We start from the raw sequence: 21,558 nt of genomic DNA on the forward strand, positions 1-21,558 counted from the left end.
ACAGGCCCAACAAAGAAAATAACAGAACGCCACTAGCCATCACCTTCAGCCCCCAACTAAAACCTCTCCAATGCATCATCAAGGATCTACAACCTCTCCTGAAGGATGACCCATCACTCTCACAGATCTTGGGAGATAGGCCAGTCCTTGCTTACAGACAGCCCCCCAACCTGAAGCAAATACTCACCAGTAACCACACACCACGCAACAGAACCACTAACCCAGGAACCTATCCTTGCAACAAAGCCCGTTGCCAACTGTGTCCACATATCTATTCAGGGGACACCATCATAGGGCCTAATCACATCAGCCACACTATCAGAGGTTCGTTCACCTGCGGATCTATCAATGTGATATATGCCATCATGTGCCAGCAATGCCCCTCTGCCGTGTACATTGGTCAAACTGGACAGTCTCTACGTAAAAGAATAAATGGACACAAATCAGATGTCAAGAATTATAACATTCAAAAAACAGATGGAGAACACTTCAATCTCTTTGGTCACTCGATTACAGACCTAAAAGTTGCAATTCTTCAACAAAAAAAACTTCAAAAACAGACTCCAAGGAGAGACTGCTGAATTGGAATTAATTTGCAAACGGGGTACAATTAACTTCTCCTGAAGTTGAAAAGAGACTGGGAGTGGATTGGTCATTACACAAAGTAAAACTATTTCCCCATGTTTATTCCCCCACCCCCCATTGTTCCTCAGACATTCTTGTCAACTGCTGGAAATGGCCCACCTTCATTATCACTACAAAAGGTTTTTCTCTCCCCCCCCCCCCCCCGCTGGTAATAGCTCACCTTAAGTGATCACTCTCGTTACAGTGTGTATGGTAACACCCGTTGTTTCATGTTCTCTATGTATATAAATCTCCCCACTGTATTTTCCACTGAATGCATCCAATGAAGTGAGCTGTAGCTCACAAAAGCTTATGCTCAAATAAATTTGTTCGTCTCTAAGGTGCCACAAGTACTCCTTTTCTTTTTGCGAATACAGACTAACGCAGCTGCTACTCTGAACCTGTCCTTTATTTCTATTGTCTCTTTTGAGATGGGGTGATCAGAACTGAAAACAGAATTCCAGGCGAAGGCATACTATTGATTTATATAATGGCAGTATATTTTCAGCATTGTCCGTCTCATTCTATTCTTCCCACCTTCCTGATTCCTGCTGAATTAAAATATAAATGGTTTAGATGCTTAAGTACTGAATTTTGTTTCATATCTGAAGGGGTAGGTTTGCGAATTTGAGTGTTCTAACCCTCAGAAAGAAAAGGAGTACTTGTGGCACCTTAGAGACGAACAAATTTGAGCATAAGCTTTCGTGAGCTACTTCAATGCATCTGATGAAGTGAGCTGTAGCTCACGAAAGCTCATGCTCAAATAAATTTGTTCGTCTCTAAGGTGCCACAAGTCCTCCTGTTCTTTTTGCGAATACAGCCTAACATGGCTGCTACTCTGGAACCTAACCTCAGAGTTCATGAGGGCCTTGACTTTGAAGGTGGTGGTAGTGGTGATGTATCTCTTTCTCCTACTTGCTCTTATGACATTAGTATTTTTCCCTCAGGGAAAGCATTTACAGGCTGCTGCCTCAGACCACCCCTGAGAATGTGAGTAAAAACTTCAGCCAGTACAGCATCGATCCTGTCACCCGGTATCCCAATATCAACGTCAACTTCCTGCGGCCAAACCAGGTAACTGGCTGGCAATTCCTTTGACAGCATGGGATCTGTGTCCTCTTCGTGTAGCCATTGGTCTGTATTAGAGGTTCTCAACTGGGGGTGGGGGGGGACAGCACAGCGAGCCATAAACAAATGCCAGGTTGCAATGCCACTCACTCACATTTGGCCCCCCACTGCTCTGTCATGATGCTCAAGTTTGGCCTAGCCACCCTTCCAAGTGGCATTGCCATGGCCGGAAGGGGGTAGTGTTTGGTGGGGAGAGGGCCTCACCTGCGCACAGATGCATACATCATGCTGTGGGGAGCTCCTCCGAACAGTGAGAGTGAGCAGGCCAGAGCAGGAAGCTGAGCCCAGGCCTGCATGACAAGAGCGGCTGGGTGTGTGGTGGGCTTGCTCTCCAACACCTTCCCCTCTCCCCCTCCACACTGGGCCAGGATAGAGCCAGGCCCTGCCCTGTGGGACAGGAGCCACCATTGCTTGCATCTCAGTGCCCTCTATGCTGCCTATGCTCATAGTGCCAGGCATCACCCTACCCTGCACTCCAGTGTCCTGTATGCTGTGTGCATGCATAGTGCTAGAGGGCACCCTACCCTTCCCCGCCCTCCAGTGCCAGGAACTGTTCCCTGTCTGCACTCCAGGTGAGTGCTGGATTGGCTTGCGCTCATAGTGCCAGGCAGCACCCTACCAGGCCCAGTCCCTGGGACACGAGCCACTGTCCAAGTTGAGTGAAGGGTGGGCACACTCTCCAACGTCTCTGGCTAGGTGGCAGAATCCTTCTCTCTATTTTAAAGGGGACCAGGGGGTGGGAGAGGGCAGGGAATCCAAGTTTATTTTTAAAAAAAAAAGGTTAAGGGGGGATTTGATTCAAAAAAGGTTGAGAACCCCATGCCTCTGAGTATTTAGGGAATTGACAGTGGCAAAAACCAGAAATATCCATCAGGCTTAAACCACTGTACTGTACCCATGTCCCTTTTGACTAGATATTGTAGAAGTCTCTAAACAGTGTTCACAGTCATGTCAGTTGTAGCTCTGAACTTCTCTGAATTTTGGCAGTTTCAGCCATGCTGACAATATATTTTTTTGTATTTCCTTTATAATAATTTAGCCTCTATCTCAGTATAGGCACCAACGTGCAGCCACTGGATGTATATTAAGAGCTGTTGCTTGGGGTTCTGTGGTTTTTGGGAATTGTCTACTGTGCGAAACGTGTAGGTGACCAGATAGCAAGTATGAAAAATTGGGACAGGGGTGGGGGGTACTAGGAGCCTATGTAAGAAAAATATCAGGACTGTCCCTATAAAATCGGGACATCTGGTCACCCTACGAACATGTCATAAAATAACTTTTTATATAATCATCCCCTTCTTGGCTTAAGGGGGCCATGTTCCTTGTGTGTGCATGTGGCTTGTTTTTAGAAAGGGAGTTTAGTGTGCCAGGGCAGTAGTTCTGGCCTGAGGAGACTTCTCCTGCCATATTGGCTTTTGATGAGAGAGACTATTCTTTTTGGCCATTTTTAACCCTTTGGCATCCTTACAGGTGCGCCACTTGTATGATACAGGAGACCTGAAAGACATTCACCTGGAAATAGAGAACTTGGTGAACTCCAGGACACCAAAGCTGACCCGGAATGGTGAGTCCCAGCTTTTCACTTCGTTGTGCTCTTCCAGAGCTGGGTCAGTGCATCAGATGTACAGAGAGGTCCCCTTCTGTTTCGAAAAGTGTCTCATTAATTCTTGGCTCAGAAGCTTGACTTTTCAAATGCAATTAAACTTTCAAACATAATTAAACTTAAACATGTTAGCTTTACCTCAATTTCCCTTATTACAGTGTACTTCCAGATTTCTAAACATTTGTTTCCAAAAGGATTTTTGGTCACCTCCTTGATCCTGTAGTGGAATCCTTATTTCAAGTGTGAAAAACCAGCCCTCTACTTGATTTGGCAGTGAAGCCAAAAACTCTTAAGTACAGATAAAAATAATAATGGAAAAGTAGAAAATGAAGGGGAAAAAGAGAAGTCTTTTTTTGTAGATTCCCATCCACACTCAAGCTTTCTCCTTTTTGAAATCTTATCTCTTAGTTTGACTAAATAAATCAATTACTTTACTTGAATTTTCCTCGTAATATAGCAGCTCTACTTGTCGTAAGGGAATCACTGCTATAGGGTCCCCTATCTTAGCATTATGGAGTCTAATTACTGAGCCAGTGCACGGCATGTATTCTAGGAATTAAATGCCTTACACTAAGAATTGGAATAGTTGTCTGGTCAAACCATAACCCAAGGTTTGATGAACCTTTCCCAGCCATATTACGCCTTTGGATGTCTGAGTGGTGTTTTTGGTGTCTCTTGGAATACTGTTTCATTTAAGTCTGCCTGTTTTGTTACTGTACCTTCCTCCCACTGGTGTACAGTTGCGTAGAGTCTTCTGATTTGTTCTTTGGCCTGCAATGATGCCACCCTTGGCTATAATCTTGTCACATCTCATAGCTAAACAAGGTCAGGATGGTCAGTGATTTGATGAAAGACCTTCAAAGTAAATGCAACTGTTGCAGAAAGGTGTTGAGAGTTCTTCTATCTGAAACAATATACCAGGGGATTAGGGAGCACTGTGCTACAAGGAATGCTATCTTTTGGATCTGACTTAAATCAAGACCTTGACCACTTTTGGCCATTTAAAATTTCCTGGGATATTCACAAGAGCCAGGGTGATCTGTCCAAATTACAGCTTGGGTAATTACTTTTTAGCAAACTAAAATTCTCCCTCCAGTGTGAACTATGTATCACATTATTAGTCACTTCCTCCCCCCAAAAAACTGTTGTATAGTGTTCCTGATGCAGAAAACATGCTGTTTCACCCCAGAGGTGGCTGCATTTCAATGGGTGAGTGATCCCTATAAATATATACTTCTTGAGATGTACTTGGAATTCTCATGAGTGAAAGATTAATACATTACAGTTGACTAAAAATGTTATGTTTGTTTCAGAGTCTGTAGCTCGTTCCAGTAAATTGCTTGGTTGGTGCCAAAGGCAGACTGATGGGTATGCTGGTGTGAATGTAACAGATCTCACAATGTCATGGAAGAGTGGCCTAGCCTTGTGTGCTATTATCCACAGATACCGTCCTGACTTGATGTAAGTGATTGATTGCTTGACTAGAACACAGTGACTGGAGAGACTGTTAGTCAGATTAGCAACCAATATATGAGGGGGTTTGCAAATTGTTTAGAGAATAGTGTTAAAATACAGTACGGTTGTGATATGTGGGGGGAAAGGACTGAAGTCAATTAAACTAGATTCAGTAAAGTCTAGAGCAATTCATCTGTGGGGGAGAGGGTTATAATGGCTTGGTGAGTACCAGGCTACATGCACCATAATTTTATCTTCTATCTGTTCCAAGTTGTTAGTGACTAAAACTCATTACTGTCTATGTGCGATTAGTTAGAAATAGTTGATGGCTTCAGTTTAATTCATGGCAGACAAATGTCCACATCGCCTTTATAAATAGCCCCCTTGTTAGTAGCTTCTTCAGATGGCTTTTAAATTTTCAATCCGAGAGGAGGGGTCTCCTGGTCTGAATAGACACAGTGTAGGGAAGATTGCACTCCTGCTGCTTGTGCAGTAACCTGTTCTGTGAATAAGTAGGAGAAGCCATTCCAGCTAGTAGTGTGGAGAGCAATATAAAAAAGTGCACAAATCCTAGAATGGGAAAATATTGGCAAGGCAGAAGTTCCATAGTGAAGACTGTGGCCTAGTGGGTGGAGTGCTGGACTGTGATTCAGGAGACCTGGGTTCTGCTCTGCTCTGCTACTGGACTGCTGGGTGGCTTGGGCAAGTCACTTCCCCTCCCTCTGCCTCAGTTTCCCCATCTGTAAATAGGGGATTATGATACGGGCCTCCTTTGTAAAGGGCTTGGAGATCTATTCATGAAAAGTGCTATATAAAAGGTAGGTGATATTATTATAATGAAAGTCTAAAATGATTTCAGGTTTGCCATGGGACATTATTAAAGATAAATACTGTAATGCAACATGCTGAAGGTGTATTTAAAAGAAATGTAAAGCAAGCAAAGTAACGATGTAAACATTCCATTCTGTGGGTCGCTGGTTAGAATTCTATACTCAGTCTGAGGCACCATGTTTAAAAAGCCTTACAAATTGGGCAGAAGTGGAAGTACAGCATTGACTATTGTAAAAGTGTAGGAAAATCGCACTGGAGAGGGAAAGATGTGAGATCTGTATATGGATCAATCAAGAGAAATGGTGATCTGAAGGACAACTTGATGTGCTTCCAAGTAACGGGAACAAGAGTCTGCCTCTTCGGAGAATACTGCAGCAAAGAGGGAAGTGAAGATGTAATAATAATAAAAGCAAAAAATCCTCTATGAAGAGAAGTTTAGGTCATCTTTAGAGATAATAAGGCAGGGCAGTGAATGGACAAAACAATGCATCTGTTTCACAGTTCATCATTAACAGGCAGAGTAACATAATCACTGTAACATGAAAAGTATGATGGCAGAATTATTGAAAGAAGGGGGGCACTCTGCAGTTTCAATGTTGCCGCTGGAGAGGACTGTCTCTGAAAATATTTTTAGAAGACTGCCCCTGCTTACCTCAATGCTTTTCTCTTCTCCCCCTTGTAGAGACTTTGATTCTCTGGATGAACGTAATGTGGAGAAGAATAACCAGCTGGCATTTGACATTGCTGAAAAGGAGTTTGGAATCTCTCCTATCATGACTGGAAAGGACATGGCATCTGTTGGGGAGCCAGACAAGTTGTCCATGGTGATGTACCTCACACAGTTCTATGAGATGTTCAAGGATTCCATTCCTTCCAGTGGTAAGGGACTTGGAACAAGTGTGTTAAATTTTGGTGATGGTGGCAGTATTCATGTTCTTCTGTGCATCGTGTCCCTACCACGATGTCCACTTCCAGTGCGCATGTGCTTTCAATTGAAGACTTTTGGCAGCAGTGCTCATTTGGTCTAGACATGCACCCTAGCTACACTCATGCCTCACACCAAGAGTTGCAACAGACAAAGCATTCTCAGTTCTTTCTCAACCACTTTGGCCAGAGACGGAGTGTTCGTAATGCTCACGGTTATCTGCCTACTCATGACTAAGGCTGTGAGTCTGTCACAGAAGTCACTGATTCCATGACTTCTGCAGTGGCCGGTGGTGGCTCAGCAGCTGCCCGAGCCGGGCAGGCCCTGGGTCAGCAGCAGCAGTTTGGGTGTGTGGGAGAGGGCTCAGGCTGGGGTGGGGATCCCTAGCATGGCACTGAAGCTTCTCCTAGGTGGAGGGACCTGGGAGCTCTGGTTCCCAGCCAATGGGAGCTGTGCAGCCAGCATTTGTGGAGAGAGCAGTGCACGGAGCTTCCTGGCCCCTCCGCCATCTAGGAGCTGCAGCAACATGCGGAGGTGGGTAGGGAGTCTGCCAACCCCCCGCCCCTCCCCAGCACCAACGGGGGTCCCTGGCCGTGCACCACTGCCCCCTCCCCAGTACCCGTGGCACCCCCACCCAAGTTTTAGTTAGGGGTGTATAGTAAATTTTTGTTTATTGCCCGTGTCCTGTCCGTGACCTTAATTAAAAATACCCGTGACTAAAACGTAGGCTTACTCGTGACTATTTAATCTTTTATTTTTCTAATTGTAGTTGTTGTTTTTCTAATTCTTTATTTATTTAGTTGGTATGGGTTTTTTTGGGGGGGGGGATTCCTTTTTCCTGTTTGGCTGAGGCTTTTGCCTCCTACCTCCACCCCCACCCTCTGTGTAGGGTAATCCCCCCCACTTCTCCGTTTTGAAGAAGACTGGTGTTTTTATCTACGTTCCCAGGCTTCAAATGTCTCACTTGCCAGGAGTCCTTCCCAGTTAATGACAGCCATTCCTGCTGTACCCACTGCCTCAGGGCACGTGCCCTCAAAGTGCAAAATCTGTATGAGTTTTAAGGGCCACCCTGAGAGATAGGGAGATTAAACTTTGTTTCCTTATGATGAAGTACTCCTTTTGTCCAGCTTTGGATACAGGCCCAGAGACCCCTACCTCGTACAGCAGCCTCCAAATAGCCATAGTGCCCCATCAGCCTCAGGGAGACTTGCAAGCAGCATGGAAAAGATTTCCACCAAGAGGAGTTCTAAGTCTACTCAGAAAGAATATACTTTTAAGAGATCCACTTTTAAGAGATGCTGTATCAAAGACTCTGCACCTCTCAAAGATTTCTGTGAAGGCTTCAAGCAGTCTCAGTACCAAGAGCTCTAAAAATCAGTCCTCAAGCTTGTCTAAATCACATGGTATCTACCGATCAGTACTGAAGCTTTTGGTACCATCGAAACATGAACAAGCTGTTAAAGATTCCAGGGAAACTGCACTAAAGAATTCATTACCTTCTGCAGCATTGACAGCATCTTTGATACCTCAACTGACGGTTCAGCATGTTGGTGCCTCGTGCACCTTCCTTGGTACTGAAGGCCTCTGTGTCTGCAGCCCACCAGGTTCCCACACAACTGCACCCAGTACCACAGAAGTTCAGGTTTTCCAGGGATTTGTTTGTCTCCAATCAACTGGAGTCTCCTTTATTGAGCTTAGTCAGACCCCAAATACCACAACCTCTGCTGTCTCTGGTACTTTGCTATCACTGGTACTGCCTGATTCCCTGGTGCCCATGCTTACAGCGAGACAAATTTACAACTCTTTCATCTACTCCTCCATTTGATTATGCAGATAGGAGCTCTTCAGGCTCTTACATTTCTGTTCAGGACTCTCCTAATTACCTGCCTAGACCACCGTCTCCTGAACCTGCTCCATCAAGGGATACATCAAGGCTGTAATGATCTCGGCCTGTCAGCACCCTCCTTGGTGTAATCAGGGGAATGCCAGCATCAGCACTGTCAGATTCTGTCCATTCCCCCACAGCAATCCCCACGCAGGAGGAGATATTTGAGGAGCAAGAAAGGAGAGCTAATGAGCAGGCTACCCCACAGACAAATATTTCCTCCTCCTCCCTGGATGAAGTTGTTGTTTTGCCCTCTCCATTTATGGTAGATGACTTCAAACAATTTCAGGATTTGATGAAGAGTGTGGCAGGCACTCTTCATATCCCATTGGAAGAAGTCCAAGAGACTCAGCATAAGTTGCTGGACATTCTTCACACAACATCTTCAGTACAGGTAGTTAGGACCTCGTTAGGAACTGCCAAGGCCAATTGGCAGATCCCCACCACAGCCAAGCGAAGAGGGCAGACACAAAGTAGTACATTACAGCTAGAGATTCAGAATTATTATTTTCCCATCCTGCCCCAACTCCCTAGTTATGGATACAGTAAATGTACACAACAGACAATACCATTCTAAGACTACACCACTTGATAAAGACCAAAAGCTCTTGGATCTTTTTGGTCAAAAGACACTTATTTGCCACCTTGCAATTCAGAATTGCTAATTACCAGGTGATTCTGGCACCATAATCATATTAACTGTTTAAAATTTAATTCTTTATTGAACACCTCCCACAAGAGCAGAAGGAACAATTTCAGGCCCTTATTGCAGAGGGACAGCTTCTTGCAAGGACAACTTTGCAAACTTCTGCTAATCCTTTTGACACAGCAGCCTGCTCTGTCTCCACAGTTGTAGTCATGCATTGAGCCCTGTGGGTACAGTCCATAGGTTTTCCGCACAAAGTCCAGAACACATAAAGGACCTACCCTTCGGTCTCAGATTATTCAGCGAATCCACTGCTGGCTCCCTATATTCGCTGAAGGACGCCAGGGCAATCCTTTGTTCGCTGGGAGTGTGTACTCCTACAAATAAGCAGAGATTTAGTCTCTCTCAAACTCAGAGATCCTGCCCAGCCCAGTTTCCCACCTACCATAGAGCATTGCAGCCACTTAAAAAGTAACTCAGAATGCAGAGAGGAAAGTTCTCCATCACTGCACCTGGATCAACACAGCAGACGTCATCTACAAAGTGTTTGTTTTGATGCCTCGGTCAAGAGCCACCTATGCCCCTATGATCTGTATCTGATGTTGTACCACCCTGCCCACTGCATCCTCCCAATTTTGGGGGATCATCTCTTCCATTTCTGCAGCTCATGGGAGCAGATTACCTTTGACAGATGAGTCTTGGAGGTTTACATTGGCTACTTGATCCATTTTCACTCCATATCTCCCTACCACCCTCCTTTTCCATCTCTTTTCAGGGTGCATCTCACAAGCTGCTCTTAAGACAAAAGGCTCTCTCCCCCTCCACTTAGGACCCATGGAACCAGTTCCCACTCAGTACAGAGGAAGCGGATTTTACTTCAAGTACTTCCTCATTCCCAAAAAGAAGGACAAGTGGAGGCCAATTATAGATCTCAGGATGCTGAATACCTTTGTCAAGATACAGAAATTCAAGATGGTAATGCTCGCAGCTATTGTTCCATCCCTGGAGCCAGGAGAATATTTTGCAACCTTGACCTTCAAGATACATACCTTCATGTCACAATGTGTCCCCCTCGCAAGAGATGCCTATGATTTGTCATATATCAGGACCATTATCAGTACAGAGGCCTTCACTCCTGTAGAGAGTTGACAGAAGTTCTGTTGGTAGCTAGTTGCCATACAGCTTCACTAATGGGGAGTAATTGTCTTCCCGTACCTGGACAATTGGCTTTTAAAACGGCATTTCTACATGGAAATTCAAACAGTGACAAGGGGGCTATGTCTCTTTCACATACTCAGCCTTCAGCTCAATACTGCAAAGTTTTGTCTCCTACCTCTACAGCAGATGGAGTTTATAGAGGCCACTCTCAGTGCCATGGCATCCAGATCCTACCTGCCAGGAAGCAGATTTCTTAGTCTGATGCATTTAATTGCACAACTTCAAGTGGTCCCACAGGCTACCACCAGATCATGCCTGCAGCTCTTTGGGCACATGGCACCATGTACCTTCATCACGTTACACCCCCTTTTACAACCACACTGCTTCTAAGCCTGGCTCAGGACAGTTTTTATACCTGCAACAGAGATGGTCTGAACAAATTACTGTCTATTCCCAGTCGTGTACTAATCTCTCTCAACTAGTGGAAGAATCCAGACAGTGTGCTCAGAGGTTCCTTTCAACCATCCTCCTTCCACTGTCACATAGACCTTTTTGCCATCACTGTCAACCAGAAACATGCAGAGTTCTGCTCTAATGGAGGTTTTGTTTGCTTGCCATTATCTGGAAGACAACTTTCTCCTCTCTCAGCCGAGAAGTCTTCTATATACCTTCATTCCAATGCTGCTAATTCTCAGAATTCTAAACAAGATCAGACAGGACATAGCCACGGTAATCTTGATCACACCTATCTGGCCAGGACAGGTGGGGTTTCCTTACCTACTTTACCTCTCTTTCCAACTGACCATCAATCTACTGCTCACACCCTACCTTTTCACTCAGGATTTGAGGAACGTTTGTCCCTCACAACTTGAACATTCTCAGGGACAGGTTCCTGGATGGCTCTCAGAGTTAGAACTCTCCTGTTCCAGAGTGGTTCAAGAAGTCCTATTGAACAGTAGAAAGGAATTCACCAGGAACACTTACCTTCAGAAATGGAGAAGATATTACCGTTGGTGTATTTGCTGTCTGCTCTCTTGTGTTAACTCTACTATTTCAGAGGTTCTAGAATACCTTTTCACTCTGAAGCAAAGAGGGTTTTTTTGGTTTTTTTTTTTTTTTTTTTTTTTTTTTTTTTTGAGCTCCATCAATGTTCACCTGGCAGCTGTCACAGCATTGTATTCTCCTCTGGAAGGTTTCTCAGTACTTGCTGACACTTCAACTTCCAGATTCATCAGTGAGTTATTCAAACTCTTCCCAAATGTTTGAGAGCCCAGTCCAACTTGGGACTTGAATCTAGTTCTTAATTCACTGATGAAACCTCTCTTGGATCCACTACCTACTTGTACCCTTTTATACCTTTCCATGAAAACCACCTTTTTAGTGGCAATTACCTCTTCTAGAAGAGTTGGTGAATTAGGGGATTTAATGGTTGACCCTCTTCCACACACAACTGCTTTCTTTAGGGATAAGGTATCCTTCTAACCACACCTGCAGTTCTTATCCATAGTTGTCTTGGACCTTGATATCAATCGCACAATTCATCTGCTGGCTTTCTACCCAAAATCTCATCAGACTAGGGAAGATTTTGCCCCTCACCCCCTGGATGTTAGGAGAGTACTAGCATATTATTTGGACAGGACTAAATTTTTTGTTTCTCTGAGGCTATTTGTGTCTATTGTGGACAGAGTAGAGGAACACTACTGTCTACCCAGAGACTTTCTAAGTGGGTTGTGGATTGCATCCTCTCCTGCTCTGCAGCTTGTAGTGTGCTGTGCCCTCCTAGGGTCATAGCTCATTCTACCAGCTCTCACTCCACATCTGTTGCCCTACTGAAAGAAGTTCCAGTAACGGAAATCTGCAAAGTTGCTACATAGGCTTCAATTCACACTTTTTCAAGACACTGTGCCTTAGCATGTGTTCCAGAGACATGCACTACCTTCAGTTCTGCAAACAGTTCCAGACTGGATTCTGAAGATCCCACATCCTTCAGAGGGTAGTCGCCTCACGCAAAGCACCCATATGGACACTACTCAAAGAAGGAGGTTCATCAAGACGTGTCCCCGTGGGTGCTCCACTATCCGTCGTCCTTTCCCTCTGCTTTGGAGTCCTGTTTTCATGGGACTGAGTGGTAGAGAAGGAACTGAGAGTGGTTTGTCCATCACAGCCCTATATGTCCCTGGTATGGAGCATGAGGATAGCTAAGGCACATGCCTGGACCAAACAAGCACTGCTGCTAAAAATCTCCAGTCGAAGGTGCATGGGGCACATCCGCACTTTAAGTGGAGCATTCATAGAGACATGCATCTCAAAAATCCTCAGTTACTGCACAAAGTGAGTAACCTCTCCTAGTCTGCTTTCCTCCTACAAGAACTCATGCTAGTTACTCTGGGTATGTCTACACTGCAGCTGGGACTGTGCCTCCCAGCCTGGATAGACAAATTCATGCTGTCTCCACTTGAGCTAGCATGCTAAGAATAGCAATGCAGATGATGTGGCACAGGTGGTGGCTCGGGCTAGCCACCCAAGTCGAAGCCCACTCGACCCCCTGGCTCCAAGCTCAGATGGCTAACCTGAGCTATCGCCCATATCACAACCTCCGCTCTGTTCTTTATAGCGCGCTAGCATGAATGGATTCTGGCTACCTGGGCAACCAGCTGCAGTGTAGACGTACCCTTTTTGAGGCCACCATAAAAATTGCTGTCTTCCTTGGTGCTAACAGGCACCCTTCTAGCAGCATTAGGAACCAGTGCAAGGGTTTAATAAGCACAAACTAAGCTACCATCTCACCCATGAAAAGGCAGACAACAGGTCTGTGTGTAAAAAGCTTGCACGGGTGCTGCTTTTGTTGTGCCTGGTAGGTGGATGAACAGGGCTTCAGCCTCGGACTGTCAGTCCAGCATCTTTCACTGGTACTAAACTCACTTCATAATTATTAAACAACTTCCTTGCTCTCTTGCTCCTGCTGAGGGTTGCTCTGTCATTGCTAGTGTGAAGGTCCTAGCCAGCAGTCATTTAGTAGTTAATTTTAGAAGCTCTGACAGAGCTTTATATTTATTGTTACAATGCCTGGACTTTGTATATAACTCCAGGTTAGTGGAAAGAAGGCCTGAAAGGTCGTGTTTTTGTTAACTAGAACGGAAAGATGCAGTCATGTAGCTTAAGTCTGAATTTGACCTACTTAAACTCTAAAACTATTTTGCGTACTTAGAAAACCTGGGAGGAAAAGTGCATTTGCCAAGTGGAAAAGGGCAAAACTATTCAGAAAAATATTGATTTTGAAGTTCCTAACAGCATTTTATATGGAGAGTGTTTAAAAAAAAACAAAACAAAAAAAACCCAGTTCATGCTAAAGAATGAATGAGTTCCTTCTTAATTGTTTCTTGGCTATTGTTAATAACTACACAGAGGTTTCTGTGCATTCACTGGTTCCACTTGTTTCCGTTCACAGAGACTCTGGATCTGAACGCAGAAGAGAAGGCTGCTCTAATTGCCAGTACCAAGTCTCCAATCTCTTTTCTTAGCAAACTAGGGCAGAGCATCTCCCGAAAACGAACTCCAAAGGTAGCCATACCCTACTATGTATACTTTAACCCTGAGAACACTAGAATTTGGCAGGCTGACAGCCAAATAAGCGCTAAGAAGCGTGCGAGAGAGAGAGAGTGAGTAAGTAAAGTGGTTCTAGACTTGCTGGCATTGTACATCTCATTGTACATGAGCCCTTTAATTGCAGCACTAAATTCAGAATGGGTGCTTTCATATAATGAAACGCTATATTCTTAACATTACAGTATTACTCAGGGACTTTGGGTTGGGGAGAAGGGTGAAAAATAGAAAGTATGATTATCCTAGTGATAGGATGAGAGTTATTCTGTTCAGTTGGCTTAGGTCCAAAGTATTTTTTGTACTGTGAAATACCTGCTGTTTCTCCTGTTGACTCATTGAAAAGCTCCAAGAATGATAAGCTGTATTTCAGATAAGAAGGTTTGGCTCCCTAAATGAGGACCAAAGACTACTGGGAACCACCTTTCCTACAAATGGAAAATGAGCATAGAGAATCCTCCAGCAGTAATTCAAACGCTTGTGTAATGCACTGATGGGATTCATTATGAGCCAAAGAGTTTAAAAAAAATCCACCCTATCTAGTTTTTCTCCCATTGCAGGATAAAAAGGAGAAGGAACTGGATGGTGCAGGAAAGAGGAGAAAGACCAGCCAGTCAGAGGACGTAAGTATTATAGTAGGGAAAATGCCTGGGGGAAAGAGCGTGTGATAGATTCCCTATTTCCACACCCAACTCCTTGTATTTTTAGGAGGTTCCTCTCTTCATGCTCTTTCCCTGGATGTTCCATCTTCTCCCCAGATATTCCACTCAAACAGAACCTTATGTGAGATTTTTTTATTTTTTTAGGTTGAAATCAATTCCTGCTCAGAGCTTATACTTTGTGTCAAGTACTGAGCCAGTTACATCAGAGACTTACTAAATAAATAAGTTTGCAATGTGCTAATGTTGTCAGAAAATCCCTTTCATCCTGCTTTCTTGAAACACACACTAATCATTTTGGTTGGGGTGCTGAGGAGTAGCATTGTCAGATGCTAAGCTGGTATGGGGGTGTCAGCAATTCCACCCAGGTAAAAGGTAGAACTTGGATTTGCATGGGCATGAAGCTGGCTGCAGAGTCAGTGTATAAGGCACATGTACTATGTCACGCATGGAACACCTACAGTTAAGAGTGCGTGTGTCCAGATAGGAACTGCTGAGCTGAGGGCTGCTACCTGGGGTTCTCAGTGAGTGCTTGAAGCAGCTCATTGTCTTATGTTCACAGGCCCATGAGAGCTTCTCAACTGTGGATCTCCTCAGTGGTACAGTGTAGCAATGAAATATGAAGCAAGAGGGTGCAGGTAGATGGAGAAGAATTTGGTGAGCAGAAGGGCTGACTAGAAGAAAGAACATGAGCTTGGAAGTGTGGGTTAATGGATTTGGGTTCTGCTCTGTTGAATTGCAGAAGCCTTCTTTAAAGGAAAAGACCCATTTGGAAAGTTTCTATTTAATCTTTAGTTTATACTGGTTATTAGGAGGAAGCCCCCCGAAGCTATAGGGAGGAGAGGCCCACACTTGTGAGCGCCCTGACAGAGAGGAGAATTGATGCTGCCATCGGGAACCAGAACAAGGTGAAGTCCATGGCAACCCAGCTGCTGGCCAAATTCGAGGAGAATGCACCAGTGCAGTCCACAGGCTTACGGAGACAGGTAGGAGGTGGTTTATACCTTTATATCCTTGGGCCTACTCCAACAAGCTCTCACCCAAATTTGGGTAGTAGAACCCTTTTGTTTTGAAGAAGATGAGGAATATCACAGAGGCTGGGACAGTAAAGTGATGCACTCTTTAAGACTGAACTCAGGTTTTGCATTTTCACCCAGAGTGCACTCTGGTAATTGAGAGTAAAGGCTAGATGGAAGAGGAAGACTCCAAGACATTTAGAGACAGATTTTTAAGGGTATTTAGGCACCTAAAAATGCAGACAGGCACCTAATGGGATTTTCATAGACACCCAAATGCCTGCCTCCCATTGATTTCAATGTGAGATAGTTGCTTTTGAAAATACAGTAGGTGCCTGTTGCATCTTTAAAGCCTAAGTATCTTCAAAAATCTGGCCTTCATGCTAACTTTAGCCCCAGTCTGGCCCTCACTTACATGGATTTAGTGTTTATGAATTGAAACAAGGAGAACACATCCTGTTGTGCTATTATTCTGTCTCAGAGGTTGAGAAGAGTTTTCAGTAGGGAATGGTTTGTTGGATTCCCAATTCCAGAAAGACAGTACTGCTTTGTAATATAAAACCACCCCCATCTCCATATATACACCATTTTCCATGCTGCTTTCAACTAGAAGAGAACGAGACTGGAGGAACTGAGCTTTTTCCCAGTGAATTCTGTAATGATTGTTCCTTGCAATGTGTCCTGCAAGGCCATACAATGGAGATTCCCCATGGTCATTGCTCTTAAACCATGCCACCCAGTGCTTTTTGCTTGGGAAAACCTGGACCTGATCAACTGGGAGTTGCCATTACAGCCAGACCTCCTGTTTCATTCCCTGGGATACTTCCTGCTTGGACATAGGATAGAGCTGTTTAAGTGGTGGCCTTTACTTTGTTCTTCCCCAGTTAGATAATGTTTCCTTTGTCACAATATTGAACAGGAGAAACACTGAAAACCTGGGGGGAGATGCTACAAAAATCTTAATATATCCCATTTTTATTTTGCTTGATTTTTTCTTTAAATTTTACTTGATAATTAATTCTTCCCCACCCCCATTTTTTCTTCCAATTGTCTGTCTGTCTGTCTGATGTCCCCCCACTCCTTTGTTGCTTTCTTTGAGTGCCTTTCGATATTTTATTTTGTTCCTCTGGGATCCCATCCTGCTTTCCCTATGACCTATGTGTAACAGCCTGTCCTGCCTTATCAGGAACGTGTTCACAACCAGCTATCCTGCAGACAGCGAGAGCAAGGCCGCCTTGCTCCCATGCCTCAGTGGAAACAGGTAAACCAATAAAATGAATGTGATGTAACATCCACACAAGATCTCACCTACCCAGTGCTTCCTTTCTTTACTGACCCTTCTTTGGCACCACGGTGCAAAGTTCTTTGTTCTAAAATACTGAAGAATAGTGAGTGAGGTTGAGATCTCTCTTTAGGAGTGGCTTAATGTTTTAAGAGGTGTTGGTCATAATTTATCTCTCTGCTTCACCACCATCCATTTCAACTTATTTGCTCAGGCCTTCAATGGATATTTTAGCAGGAATTTTTCCTTCAAATGCAGCCTAATATGGACTTCCAAAGTAGAATACTGCCTACGTGAAATAGGAGCAGCGTCTCAAACATGTCTGAGTAGCCATTTGAAAAAAATATATATACCCAAGTGATTCTATCAGCAACTGGAGTTGAGTGAATTAAACCTATGCGACCACTGGAGTTCTTCCTTAGCAGCAGGGAGTAAAATTTGCTACCTGATGATTTCTCTTCTGAGTATCCAGACTTGCTATTCCTACAGTGCATTTGATCTGCTTTGTAGTTTCAGGAGACCTCAATCACTGTGGTGGAGTTCGTTGGTCTTCCCAATGATATTGTATCCAGATCTGAAAAGAGTCTTAATTCTCAAACAGTGCATAGAAACTGTAATAAGTCAGTGTTCCTGGCCTCCCTTCCATCTCCAGAGCATGGCAGACTTCTGTCTTACTGAGAATTTGAAAAAACTTTGGACTTTCAGTCACAGGGTGGGTCAGAAGAGGAAGCCTGGATACTTGGAAAAGAAAAATCACCAGATATCAAATTCTACCTCCTCTTATGTAGCCTGGCTCGCTATCCTTGTAGTGGGGGTTCTTACAGCAGTGAAATCCAAAGGATAGTCTTTTACAATTCCTTACTTGCAAACAGGCAGAGTTACTCATTGCACTGATGGTGGTTCCCCTGTTTTCCAGTAAAAGTAGCCTCATTGCCTCTGTGAGGATAGAAATAAAAGTGTGGTTTTGATAGCAGCGCTCAGAGAAAGGTATTTACCTGTCTGTTTCTAGTCACAATGTAATGAAAACGCACTTTTGAGACAGGAGGAAGAAGAGAACACCGGTTTGGCTCACTTCCTCCAAGTCTGTGGATTCATGGTGAACTCTATTAAAAAATAAGAACAAAAATAAAAGCTTACCCCCAACTCAAATAATCCAGCATTTTGGAATCATGTACCATGGTCAAAACCACGCTGCGCCAGGCTTCTCTTCAAAGAAGGAGAACCAAATAAAGGATATTATACACTATGGGAAAGTCTGCTAAGAGCCTCTACCGGCATGTCTACACTTACCTCCGGAGCGATTGATCCAGTGGGGGTTGATTTATCACGTATAGTGATGATGCGATAAATCAACCGCCAAGCACTCTCCTGTCAACTCCGGTACTCCACCAGAGCAAGAAGCATAGGTGGAGTTGTCGGTGGAGAGTCAGCAATTGACCCACCGCAGTGAAGTCACCGCGGTAAGTAGATCTAAGTACATCAACTTCAGCTACATTATTCATGTAGCTGAAGTTGCGTAACTTAGATCGATTTTCTCCCCGCCACCTCCCCCAACCCCAATGTAGACCAAGCCTATCTTTCACAGTGTTAGTAAGCCTGGTCAGTGCTGGTATGTGGAGATCTCCTGACTCTGTGCTTGCTTCCATGATTCCTGCTATCCTTCCCTCAAAAGGTCACGTTCACCTCCACTGAAAAAAGAGCTCTCCCTTTTTAAGGCCTCTCTTTTCTAGTTCTGTGGTCAACCGAGAGCAATTTCAGACCCACAGTGAGGTAACTGGACAGGATCATCATTAGTATGGATTCCAGCCTTTGGGAATCTTTCACATAACCTGGTACAGGAGAGTGAGTCTCAGAAAGAAGTGAAGAAGAACATAAACTGGGTACAGCTCCATGCCATTAGATTAGCCTTGTTGTGTTACACAACCAAATAAAGCTGGGTCCGAATTGCGCCGTTTGCCTTTCTCAAGAGAGGAAGGTGAAGATTTGTGTTTTAGCACTTGAATGAGATTTTGAGACCCTACAACCCTAAGGCACTTTCCCTGTCTTCTGAATTTTAACCACCAAGACACTGGATTTTACCCTTTATACAGGGAAGGATAAGTGAGGTCTGGTCATACTGAGAGATTCAGATAAGAGTGGCTTATCCTTACCCTGTTTTTTTTTGTGGCTGAGCAGGGGAGGCCACACTGCCTTTGCACCAGACAGGCGGGGATTCTGAGTGAGGCAAGTGAGAAAGCCTTAGTGAGAGTGAGTCTGCACTAGGGAATTAAAAAAAACAAACCAAATAAAAACCATTCTTACCATTTGTGCAGCTGAACTGGTGTTGGTGCCAATGGTAGCCCAGGGGTAAGCTGTAATGTAGTGCAAGTCTTTGGCTGGACCTGTTTTTGCCGTTGACTATTAAAACAGTTTTTCAATAGATTTAAGTAACGTAGTAGTAGTCAGAGTGTGGTCAACAAAACTAACTAGTGTAAACACTGCTCCTAAGGCCCCTCCTGGATTAGGTGCTCAACTTTTGCTGGCCTTTTCTTGGATAGTCTTCATAGTGTCCTGGTGAGAAGATTCAGCTTTTGTGTTGGATTTTGTTGTGTTTTCCATGCCGGGTAATTGAGGTGGAGAGGGACAACAGGAACTTGGCAAAATCTTCAGAGCATAGCTGGGTCAAAGAGCATATCTCTGCAGTGTCTACTCCAGAAGTTGGGGACAGAGGGAATGGCTGGTCTGGGGAAGCAAAGTGACCCAGTTGCCTGTCTGAGTGCCAATAGCCCGGGGACTGCTTTTGCAGGAGAGTTCTCTCTGGGGTGACTTGGGAGATCAAAGAGTAGCTGTTGGCACTCTGCAGTCAGCTGCTGTGGTGGCTGAGGCATTGGCCATCAGGAGGCCAGCTGGATCCCTCCATGATGTTCAGTAGCCATCTTGCAGGCGTTTCTGTTGTGGGAGGCTGTCTCTGAAACAGCACTTGGACCTGCTGCTGAGATATCCTGCTGCTGGTAGAGAGGAATGGCAAGAGCAGGTAGCTGACAGATGGTTACACTCGTGCTGGAGCTGCGCTCTGGGGCAATTGCTGGGAACTCCAGCTGAGGTGCTATTTCCTCTGCCACAGGTTCCATACTGAGGTTGAGGCCAAGTTTCCAGCAGCTGATGCTAGAGTTGCTATTTGGAATAATGCTTCTGCTGATGGGCTTGTTTGAGGAGACTGTGCTTCCTAGAATGCGCTGCTCATGGATCTAGAAAGAGGCAGAATTTTTCGTGTGGCACTCTTGCAGAGGGGCTCACACATGGCATCTCTTTGTGCTTGACTTTGCCTGAGATACACTGGATGGCAGATGCGCCTTTCTGTGCAGAGGGGACAAATCTGAGGGCAAAGTAGGATTCTTGTAACTGAGGGAAAATGGGTGATCTAGTGCCCTTACCAATTGGCAGAGTAAACTGAAGAATCTTCCAGAATAGTGAACCAATCCCCATCTCACTGACTGGCAGGTCTGGTCCTGCATCCTGAAGTTACAAGACAGAGGAAAACCTACTGCAGGAACAGTGAGAGTGGATGCAAGAGAGAAAACCAGGCAATAGGAGATGGTCTGAATCGTTGATAGAAAAGCTGCATCTTCCCCGGACTATGACCTACTGATGTCTTTCAGGGGGACCACATTAGCAGTACTCATACTGCAGTGTAAGGCCAGAATTCTGCTCTGCTCTGTGGTTGACAGAGCTTGTTGGCCAGCAGTGTCAACCAGGTTGAGATGCATGATGTTTCTTTGTTAGAAAAAAGACAGGACCCTGAGGAAGAGGGGAGTTCTGGCCAAGGCTGTTCTGAAGCAAATCTTATTTTTCTTTGTTACTGTGTCTTGATAGTTATAAAGGATGAACTCCATACACGGTCGGACCCTCCTCCCTACCCCTCCCTGTGGCATTAGTGACACGTTAATTACTAGTAGCAGAGCTGGTGGTGTTGCCATATGACTTGATTTAGTGTATCTAACACTTACATTTCTATTGAAATCTGATGCCTGTGTCTTTTTCCCTTTCCAAGCCATCTTTGCCTTTGTATACTCAGAAACGCATCCCGCGGGAGGACTGGACGCATTCCTATTCCACTTTATGGATTCTGTCTGGTGCCATTGTGTGATTATTTTGCTACTTAGCAAGGGACACATACACAACCTTTCCCTCCAGATGTGAAAATTCACAAGTTAGATGTTACTGATACTTTTTTGGGCAGGGCCCCTATTTCGGATGTACTTGGGAAGGTAGCCACAAGGAAGGTGGGAAACTAGGAGATCTAAAAAGAGGAGAACATATAAAACAAGAATGTGCTCTGTCACATAAAACCAAGGTGAAAAACGGTATTTCTTAAAAAAAATTAGTATGAAATGAAGCGCACCAGAGAAATGAAGGAAAGAGACATGCATTTATGTCATGTTCAGATTAGCCAATTTACTTCTACATCTTAATTCCTGCATTTCACTGTATTATTTTCTGTTCAGCACCCCAGAGCTTTATTAATTTGTGAGGCCGGGGGAGTTGAAGATGAGAGCAGAATGTTGTTACTGGTAGGACTTGAATCGTGTTGCTGCTGAACATTGGGCATATGTAATTAGGCGAACAGGATGGATATTGTTAAGCATTCCATGGCAGTCTGGAGAAAAGGAGATGATCTGTGCTTTATAGAGCACAGTCATACACTTCTTTGCAGCCTCACCACTAGGTGGTGGTGAGGCTGTAAAGCAAAGATATTGATTATTGACA

The 21,558-nt window shown here is 44.5% G+C and overlaps 1 protein-coding gene across 9 annotated transcripts in view; it reads left to right on the forward strand.

Moving 5' to 3' along the window:
- MICAL3 (microtubule associated monooxygenase, calponin and LIM domain containing 3) overlaps positions 1-21,558 on the forward strand; it is a 243,358-nt gene that overhangs the window by 105,450 nt on the left and 116,350 nt on the right. For 3 of the 9 annotated variants that reach the window (XR_012155812.1, XM_073319717.1, XM_073319728.1), the window contains exons 10-17: positions 1,572-1,698; positions 3,223-3,316; positions 4,669-4,816; positions 6,324-6,520; positions 13,704-13,816; positions 14,416-14,478; positions 15,327-15,500; positions 16,699-16,791. Coding sequence is in view for 8 of the 9 variants with exons in the window: in XM_073319717.1 (XP_073175818.1) it covers positions 1,572-1,698; positions 3,223-3,316; positions 4,669-4,816; positions 6,324-6,520; positions 13,704-13,816; positions 14,416-14,478; positions 15,327-15,500; positions 16,699-16,791 (1,009 nt within the window). In the remaining variant the exon portion in view is untranslated. Of the gene's footprint in view, positions 1-1,571; positions 1,699-3,222; positions 3,317-4,668; positions 4,817-6,323; positions 6,521-13,703; positions 13,817-14,415; positions 14,479-15,309; positions 15,501-16,698; positions 16,792-21,558 lie in introns of those variants that run through there. The other 6 variants (XM_073319780.1, XM_073319708.1, XM_073319771.1 and 3 more) reach the window with 4 other exon arrangements.

The sequence above is a fragment of the Lepidochelys kempii genome, chromosome 1, assembly GCF_965140265.1.
Source record: "Lepidochelys kempii isolate rLepKem1 chromosome 1, rLepKem1.hap2, whole genome shotgun sequence".
NCBI lineage: Eukaryota > Metazoa > Chordata > Testudines > Cheloniidae > Lepidochelys > Lepidochelys kempii.